Genomic DNA, 10,050 nt, shown 5'->3' with positions numbered 1-10,050 from the left:
GGTAAATTACCATGTACGTAGGCTTTGCTATTAACAGCTAAAATTGGCACCATTGAGTTCAAGCAATTCGCCCCAATATGTGGCGGCGAATTCACTGCACTGTAAAAGGCAAATTTGAAAGCAAAGATGTGACAATTCCACAAAAAAAGTTTAGTAAGTTTTGCAGCGAGATCAAACTTTACTTGCTCCTCCCTACTTGGCAGTCCTGTGGATCTTTGTAGCATCAGTCGTTTCTGAATCACACACCTGAAACAAGCATGTGGCAAATCTGGTCAAGCTTCAGTCAGAAACATCTGATCTGCATGCTTGTTCAGGGTCTATGGCTAAAAGTATTACTGTAGAGGCAAAGGATTAGCAAGACAGCCAGGCAACTTGAATTGTTTATAGGTAATAAATATGTCACCATGCATACACCTCTCACCTCTGGTTTCTTTTATTATAAAAACAATAAGCCATTTTGTTCTAATTTTTTTTTTAAGTGTCAGTGGTTTTCTTATGCAGTCTTCATTTTTCTGGAAGAAAATGAACAAATGACAGCATAGACTACTACTGCTCTACAAATCAGATAAGTAAGACTCAGTACTCACAGCTTGTAAAAGCCAAAGGTCAGCAATCTGTAAAGTGCTGAATGATCACAAAAGTGTACATGAGCTGCAATTTTCCTTTGGGTGTATCTTTTATCTGATCACTGGACATGGGAGGTCTTGCTGCCCTTCTCTCTATAAAAGTGGAGAGTGCAGAGGAGAACAATACACTTTTCCTGCATCTCTCTCTGTAACTACCGGCAACCACACACAACAAGCAAAGATGACTTTCTCTGATGCTGAGAAGGCTTTAATTAAAGCCCTCCTGAGCAAAGCCGCTGGACACGAGAACGCACTTGGCGGTGAAGCACTGGAAAGGTATTCTATTTACTTTATGTATTCATTATTAAGGTCAGCTAAATGTACTACAATTGGAGTAAAATACAACAAGACTTGAATTTAAAAGATAACTGAAGTGAGAAGCATATGGAGGCTGCCATATTTATATCCTTTAAACTGACTGCAGTAGTGTCTGAATGAAACCATAAACAAGCATGCAGCTAATCTTGTCAGATCTGACAATAATGTCAGAAACACCTGATCTGCTGCATGCTTATTCAGGGGCTATGACTAAAAGTATTAAAGGGAAATGATCAGCATGATAGCCAGGCAACTGGTATTGCTTAGAAGGAAATAAATATGGCAGCTTCCATATCCCTCTCGCTTCAGTTGTGTTTTAAGCAATAAAAGGTGTTATGTTAAAGATATATTTTTATTTTGTCCTTGTTGGTCTCTAATATCAGGACATGCTTTCTTGTCATGTAGCCCCTTTAAATAAAGTTATCTGAATTTTCAGGAATATGGAGGAAGCTATAGCTAACTCCCTTTTGACAGTATTACTTGCCGGATCCTGTACCTGTTAGGGCTCACTTCCACTAGGAGCTGCTGCCACTTTTGGGATTCGGCTGCGGCTGCCGTTTTGCAGCCTGAATAGCTAATGCATGCCATGCACGGCTATAAGGATTGGGGTGCGTGCTGCAGAAATGCCATCCAGATTTTGCATGAACACAATCTGACTGCCATGGACTCATTTGGGTACTAAAGGTGCCCATACACGGTACAATAAAAAATTTTATTCGACCAAAACATTCAAATTGAAAATAATCTTTTTTTTTTCAATCAAGAAAAACAATTATTCAATTTTTTCAATAAAATTCCGATCGGACATGTTGGAAAAATCTGTATATTCGATCTAACGGGATAATCAAACAAAATTACCTAAATGAAAAAATTGTACCATGTTTGGGCACCACTAAGCAGACATGCTGATGGTCTTTTACAATTTCTGTATTCCTTTTCTATGGCCCACTATAAGTTGTATGAGACCAGAGAATTCTATTGATCATTTAGGCTGTTCTTTTAGACAAAAAAAAATGTTTCATGTAATCTTTATCCAGGACATACTATAGCAAGATGATGATATTTCCTCACATTACTTTCATATTTTTGCAATCCCTTAGGAGGAGATGTCTGAGATATATTTTAAAAGACCATTGCATTAGTAGGAAACACACACACATATATACATATATATTTATACATTTTCCCATATGAGCCTACTTTACCAAAAAATCTTAGGGTATGAAGACACGAGGCAGAATCGCATAAGCATTTTTCAAAGCACATACTGAAAAACGCATATGTGATTCTGCCTCGTGTGTTCCTACCCTTAAAGTATTCCTGAAGTCAAGGGGACAAAAGATAGTTTTAGGCCTCTGGACAGCGGCAGGGCCTAAAGACATTGAACCCAGCCGTTTGAATGTGTTTCTTCAGCCAGTGAGCGTTGCTCTGGACGTATCCCTGCTTTGCACAGCCTCAGTAGAAGGAGGGCGTTTGTGCGCGGCTTATCCTCTATGCATGAGCAGCTTCCTTTTGCTGGGCCTGAGCGGCACTTGCGCAGTATCGCCACGCTTGTCCATGGCCACACTCACACTTTGAAGACACCAAAGAGATCCAGCATGGGAAAAGTCAGGATTACTTTAACATATTTTTGTAATGGTATTGTGGACTATATGAAGCTAGAGGTTTTTTTAACTACTTTAGCATATGTGGGACAGCTTTCCTATGCTTTCGCCTATGCCAAGAGAAAGCTTTCTAAGTGACCATACAAATAAATAAGTTACGTTTTATAGCTAAGCTTGCCTGAAGGATCTAGTACAGGGGTAGGGAACCTATGGCTCGGGAGCCAGATGCAGCTCTTTTGATGGCTACATCTGGCTCACAGACAACAGGGATGTGAGCCCTCTGCTGCGCATGCGCACTGTCCCAGTTTGAATCATATTCTTTAGCTCTCACGGAATTACATTTTAAAATTTGTGGCGTTTATGGCTCTCTCAAACAAAAAGGTTCCTGACCCCTGATCTAGTATAATAATAATGTCATGTTCAATTCCTAGGTTGTTTCTGAGCTTCCCCCAGACCAAGACCTACTTCAGTCACTTTAATCTGAGCAAAGGATCAGCTGATGTCCAGAACCATGGTGGCAAGGTCCTGAGTGCCCTGGTAGATGCTGGCAAACACTTGGATGACCTGAATGGTGCCCTGTCCAAACTTAGTGATCTCCATGCCTACAACCTGAGAGTGGACCCCGGAAACTTCAAGGTAAGACTCAAAGCTAAGCTGAAGAAATATTCGTTTTTCAACTTTATTTTATTGTGTATTTCTCAACAGAAACATTAAAGCCCAAGTTCAGGAACGAATGATGTTTAAAATGTTTGTAGTTTTTGCAAAATAAAAATGGAAGATGCCGGCTAGATCAATCTACTCCTCGGTTACTTACAGATACCTGCTCACTCCCTTTGAGTTTGAAAAATTCCCCTATTAATCACATGGGGATGAAATTCATTTCTCAGTTAGCTGAGTCCATGACTCCCTACAAAATAATGACCTGTTATGGTTGCCTATAAGATCTCCTCTATAGATAAAATCCTGCTTCAAAATGATTGTCATGTGACCAGAGGCAGCAGAGCTGAAGGTGACAGCAGCATGCTGTGTTTCTGAGGCATGCTATTGCTTGGCTCTGCATCTACTTTCTGTTGTGACTACATGGAGGTGTGGTACATACTGACCTCTCTCAGAAGATTACAGATGATATTTGTGAGGGTATCTAGTGTAGAAAGTGACTGATGAAGGGACTCCTAGTCAGGTGGCTCTTTAACATTTATTTGTCATGAGTTAGTCAGGAAGCTTCATGGGTGTCAAATTCAATCAGGTAAGGGGTCAAAATCTAAAACATAGTTTAAGTGGTGGGCCAAATTGTTTATTAAGATATAACATTTAAAGCGGTTTAACACCCAGCATTACAACTTTGCTTTAAAAGATTGCTTACAGCTTACAAACTATTATGCCAGATTTTTTTTTAAGCAGAAATTCACTGAATGGGTTAAACATGACATTTTAGTGTTGGATTTAACTAGGAATCCGCATCCGTTCTTATCTTTAGTTACAAATGTATCTTTATTTGGAATACAAATAGACCTTAGAAAAGCCTGCCGGGGAAGCCCTCTTTGTTCTCTCAGAGCAGTGTTTGTTTGTTACATTGTAGATAGATACATTTGTAACTAAACAAGCAAGCACGGAGGAGAATTTCTAGCTAAATGCAGCACTAAAATGTCATGTTTAATCCATTCAGTGAATTTCTGCTAAAAAAAAAAATCTGGCATAATAGTTTATAAGCTGTAAGCAATCTTTTAAAGCAAAGTTGAAATGCTGGGTGTTAGACCACTTTAATAAACAGTCTCAAACTAAGTGGTGTAACTATAGCGGCCGTGGGGGCCCAATTCCTCCTCCTTCTGCAGAGTAGCTCAGTGGAGCAGTTATATAACTTCTGCAGTGCAGATTTAGCTCTCCCGAAAGCTACACGCTCTATGCTGCATACCTCTTACTTTAAATGAATGTCACGTGATCAGAAGCTGGAGGTATGGAAGCACAGAGCGTGCAGCTGCTGGGAAGGACAGAAGAGACCTGACGCATTGCTGAAACAGGCAAATACTGTATTACACTGCTCTGCTGTGCTACTCTGCAATGTGGGGAGAGTGTGTGTGTGTGGGGGGGGGGGAGTTTGACACCTGTGTTCTACACAGATATAAACAGCCCTGTTACTGAGTGCCACCTCAGGAAACATTTGCACCTTGGGGGAAAATGGTACCACATTATCACAAGGAATATTCACAGATTAATAATTAGAATACTTGTTCCTGAATCCTATACAAATGTCATTTTTTATACAAATACTGATATTGTAAGTGGCATAGGTGATATACTGACTGTCTTGTCTCTCCATTACAGCTGCTGTCACACTCCATCCAGGTTACATTGGCCGCTCACTTCGGAGCTGAATTTGATGCCCCATCCCAAGCAGCTTTGGACAAGTTCCTCGCAGTTGTGTCTAATGTGCTTACTTCCAAGTACAGATAAATGTATCACATACTAGTATTATCATTAAAAAAACCAATAAACATTGTTAACATACCAGCAATGTATCAGAACTGAATCTTTTCATTGAAAACTTACTGATTAGCAATCGCAGCCATTTTATTTATCTAAAATGAGTGAGTATGAGTGTGCCATTGATGATGCATCTAATGACTGATACAGAACAACATGTAACGCTGAGTACACACTATGAGATTTTCTGGCCGATTTACTGACAGATCGATTATTTCCAACTTGTCCGATTTGCTTTCCGATCGATTCACGAGCATTTTTCAATAGATTTCCGGTAACTTTAATAGGAAATCAATTGGAAAATGCTCGAAAATCGATCGGAAAGCAAATCGGACATGTTGGAAATAATTGATCTGTCAGTAAATCATCTAGAAAATCTCATAGTGTGTACCCAGCATAATCCAGAGAAGAATCACACATCATATGTATTGCAGGTGGGTGATGGGCCACAGCAAGTCAAGTCCAATAATCCAACAGGTGCTGACACCACAATGCTGTGAAAGCATTACGTTTTCTTCCTATGATCATACATTATACAAACATCAGATCCCCAATGATTGTTTCAGGGACCTGATCCGATTGTTGGTGACCAGATGTTGTATTGTTTATGGTCATGGTGGAATAAAACGTACCACTTATAGAGCATTTTGGTGTGAGCGCCTGTTAGATTATTGGACTTGACTTGCTTTGGACCCGCACTTACCAACAATACATATGATGATCTTCCATGCTATTGTATGCCTTGACTAACCCTACCATTTTTTGTCCGATTCAATCCATTAATTAGATGCGATTCGATTCAATCCGACATGCCCGATCGGGATTCGATTTGATTCCATTTGCAATGGCAAAGTGAATTGAATCAAATCCCGATCTGACATATCGGATTGAATCGAATCGGACAAAAAATTGTATGGTGTAGATGGGGCTAAAGGGACCCACTGTGGCCCCAAAATGATTGTTGGTGATCAGATGGTTGTATGGCTTATGGTCATGCAATAAAACTCACTGTTTATAGAGCATTTTGGTGTGTGAACTAGTTGGATTATTGGACTTAACACAAAACAACAGACTCTGCTTATATTACCTGACACAGATACTACCTCTAATACCTGACACAGAACAAAGGACGCTGCCTATAATATCTGACACAGAACCACATTACCTGGCTCTAACACCTGACACATTACCACAGAAGCTGCTTCTATACCTGAAAAGCAACTACATTACCTGCCTCTTGTACCTGACACAGAACTACATTGCCTGCCTATAGTACATAACACAGAATCACATAAGCTGCCTTTAGTACCTGACACAGAACCACCTTACCTGTCTGTAATACCTGACACAGAACCACATTACCTGTCTCTAATAACTGACGCATTACCACAGAAGCTGCTTCTATACCTGAAAAGCAACTACATTACCTGCCTCTTGTACCTGACACAGAGCTACATTGCTTGCCTATAGTACATAACACAGAATCACATGAGCTGCCTTTAGTACCTGACACAGAACCACATTACCTGTCTGTAATACCTGACACAGAACCACATTACCTGTCTCTAATAACTGACGCATTACCACAGAAGCTGCTTCTATACCTGAAAAGCAACTACATTACCTGCCTCTAGTACTTGACACAGAGCCACATTACCTGCCTCTAATACCTGACACAGAACCACATAAATTAACTTTTTACCTTCAAAATCACTGACACAGAACCAGTAGGAAGATCAGGTGTTCTCACTGCACACTTCACTGACTGAATGCTTACTGAAGTGACTCAAAAAGTACCACTAAACTGAGATGACCTATAATAGAAACACTGCAAGAAATATCAGTCCTCTCAATCAGGCTGATGCCTAACATATGAGGAGACCTCCACTCTAACTCACAAAGATAGCCATCAAATGTACACAACACATACAAAATTATGAGATTGTTGGTTTAACATTTCCACTGAAATATTAGCAAGCCACTCACCCAGCAGCAGGGTCAGTCAGCCTCATTCCAGGGGCCCTACGCCAATGGTGGATGCATTTTGTCCCTACACATACAATACACAGTACCTGAAGTTGCTCACAGGGCCATAAGCCCAAAATCTTGGGGGGTGAGGGGCGGGTTTACAGACAGTTATACATGGGGGGGGTTGTGTACATATGCTGATTGTGAGTTTGAGCTGAGGTCCCGCTAAACTTTGTTCTGAACTGGGAACACCTTGTATTCCCCCCTCCTGCATACATACAGTAAATGGGTATTGTTAATAGTGAACCTGAAGTGCAGTTACTCAGGTTTGATACTTACAGTATATTCTGGCGTATAAGACTACTTATTAACCCTTAAAAATCATCTGAAAAGTCAGGAGACATCTTGTACGCCGGGTGTTATTAATGCCGGGTGATACGCCCTATCCTGTTACCGACTCTCAGATCTGTGCGAGATCTGAGAGGCAGAGAAGGAGGTAAATAGGATACAAGGGCGGGCCAGACGGGTGAAAGAGGCATGTTTTATGAGTACAGCGCAATCTATTCTTCCATACCGCTCTGATAAACAGGGAGACAAGGAGAGCTGACCAATCCGCTTAGGAAGAGTTGACCAATCCAACCAGTCGATCGCCTGTATACTGTTATATTCTGGTACCACATACTGTACAGTACAGTACCAGTATTTGTTCATACATACGGTAGCACCAGCATATGATGTTTTTTACATTTTTATTTGGTGTGTGTTGGAAGAGGGGTAGTCTTATACAGTGAGTATATCCCAAACTCTATATTTTAACTGGAAAAGTTGGAGAATCGTGTTATACGCCCAGACGTCTTATACCCCGGAAGATACGGTACTTTAGAAGAGGATAGACTATGGATACTATTGAGTAGGGATGGGACGACAAATCCGGCAAATCCACGAATCCCTCGAATATTGGGAAATATTCGATATTCGTGGATTCAAATCCCGACGCCATTTTCCACTTTACGAATCCGCCGAATCCCGACGCTGCATCGCCGCGCATCCGCCGCTCGCACTCGTCCTCCTCTGACCCCCCCCCGCGTCTCCTCCGCCCGCCCTGCGCCTCCTCCGCCCGCCCGCATACTTTGTATCAACTCACCTGTCCAGTGGAGCGCAGAACGGCAGACCTCTCGCTGACTTCCTGGTTCCCTGTTTCCCTCTAGTGACGGCTTTTACAATGACGTCATCAGTAAAAGCCGATCCGGCCACTAGAGGGAACCGAGAAGTAACGACGAGGTCTGCCGCTCTGCGCTCCACTGGACAGGTGAGATGATACTTATGCAGGGATGAGCAGAGGAGGCACGGGGACGGAGGAGGCCGTGGGGGTGAGCGGAGGAGGCACGGGGGGGGAGCGACGCCTACCTACCTACCTACCTACCTACCTACCGGCTACTATACCTACCTACCTACAGGCCCTTATATCTACCTAAAGGCCCCCTATACGTACCTACCTACCTACCTACCGGCCACTATACCTACCTACCTACAGGCCCCTATACCTACCTAAAGGCCCCCTATACGTACCTACCTACCTACCGGCCACTATACCTACCTACCTACAGGCCCCTATACCTACCTAAAGGCCCCCTATACGTACCTACCTACCTACCTAAAGGCCCCTATACCTACCTACAGGCCTCTATACCTACCTACCTACATACCTACCTATACTTAAGGCCCTATACCCTGCTACCCATACTGAAGGTCCCTTTAACTACCTACCTACCTACAGGACACTATACCTACCTACCTACATACCTACCTATACTTAAGGCCCTATACCCTGCTACCGATACTGAAGGTCCCTTTAACTACCTACCTACCTACAGGACACTATACCTACCTACCTACCGGCCACTATACCTACCTACCTACCTACAGGCCACTATACCTACCTAAAGGCCCCCTATACGTACCTACCTACCTACCTAAAGGCCCCTATACCTACCTACCTACCTAAAGGCCCCTATACGTACCTACCTACCTACCTAAAGGCCCCTATACCTACCTACAGGCCTCTATACCTACCTACCTACCTAAAGGCCCCCTATACGTGCCTACCTACCTAAAGGCCCATATACCTACCTACCTAAAGGCCCCTATACCTACCTACCTACCTACATACCTACCTATACTTAAGGCCCTATACCCTGCTACCTATACTGAAGGTCCATTTAACTACCTACCTACCTACCGGCCACTATACCTACCTACCTAGCTACAGGCCACTATACCTACCTAAAGGCCCCCTATACGTACCTACCTACCTACCTACCTAAAGGCCCCTATACCTACCTACCTAAAGGCCCCTATACCTACCTACATACCTACCTATACTTAAGGCCCTATACCCTGCTACCTATACTGAAGGTCCCTTTACCTACCTAAAGGCCCCTATACCTACCTACATACCTACCTATACTTAAAGAGACACTGAAACGAAAAAAAAATTATGATATTATGATTTGTATGTGTAGTACAGCTAAGAAATAAAACATTAAGATCAGATACATCAGTCTAATTGTTTCCAGTACAGGAAGAGTTGAGAAACTCCAGTTGTTATCTCTATGCAAACAAGCCATTAGGCTCTCCGACTAAGTTAGTCGTGGAGAGGGCTGTTATCTGACTTTTATTATCTCAACTGTTCCTGGACTATTTACTTTTCCTCTGCCAGAGGAGATGTCATTACTTCACAGACTGCTCTGAAAGAATCATTTTGAATGCTGAGTGTTGTGTAATCTGCACATATTATAGAATAATGCAATGTTAGAAAAAACACTATATACCTGAAAATAAAAGTATGAGAATATTTTCTTTGCTGCTAATCTTCTAGTAATTATTCATAGTACACAACCAATTCATTATATCATATTATTTTTTTTTCGCTTTAGTGTCTCTTTAAGGCCTCTATATACCCTGTTACCTATACTGAAGGCCCATATACCCTGCTACCTATACTGAAGGCCCATATACCTTTCTACCTATACTGCAGGCCCCTATACCTTGCT

General features: G+C 42.0%; 1 protein-coding gene across 1 annotated transcript; it reads left to right on the top strand.

Moving 5' to 3' along the window:
- The first annotated feature begins 600 nt into the window (after positions 1–600).
- On the top strand, positions 601–5,056 carry LOC137524590 (hemoglobin subunit alpha-3-like). Its single transcript, XM_068244633.1, has 3 exons — positions 601–902; positions 2,980–3,184; positions 4,871–5,056. Exons 1-3 carry the CDS (start codon positions 808–810, stop codon positions 4,997–4,999), a joined length of 429 nt encoding a protein of 142 aa, XP_068100734.1. The 5' UTR covers positions 601–807; the 3' UTR covers positions 5,000–5,056.
- The last annotated feature ends 4,994 nt before the right edge of the window (positions 5,057–10,050 follow it).

This window comes from Hyperolius riggenbachi, chromosome 7 (assembly GCF_040937935.1).
Source record: "Hyperolius riggenbachi isolate aHypRig1 chromosome 7, aHypRig1.pri, whole genome shotgun sequence".
NCBI classification, from domain to species: Eukaryota; Metazoa; Chordata; class Amphibia; order Anura; family Hyperoliidae; genus Hyperolius; species Hyperolius riggenbachi.
The sequence above is the reverse complement of the archived record's forward strand: the minus strand, read 5'-3'. Positions and strand labels throughout refer to the sequence as shown.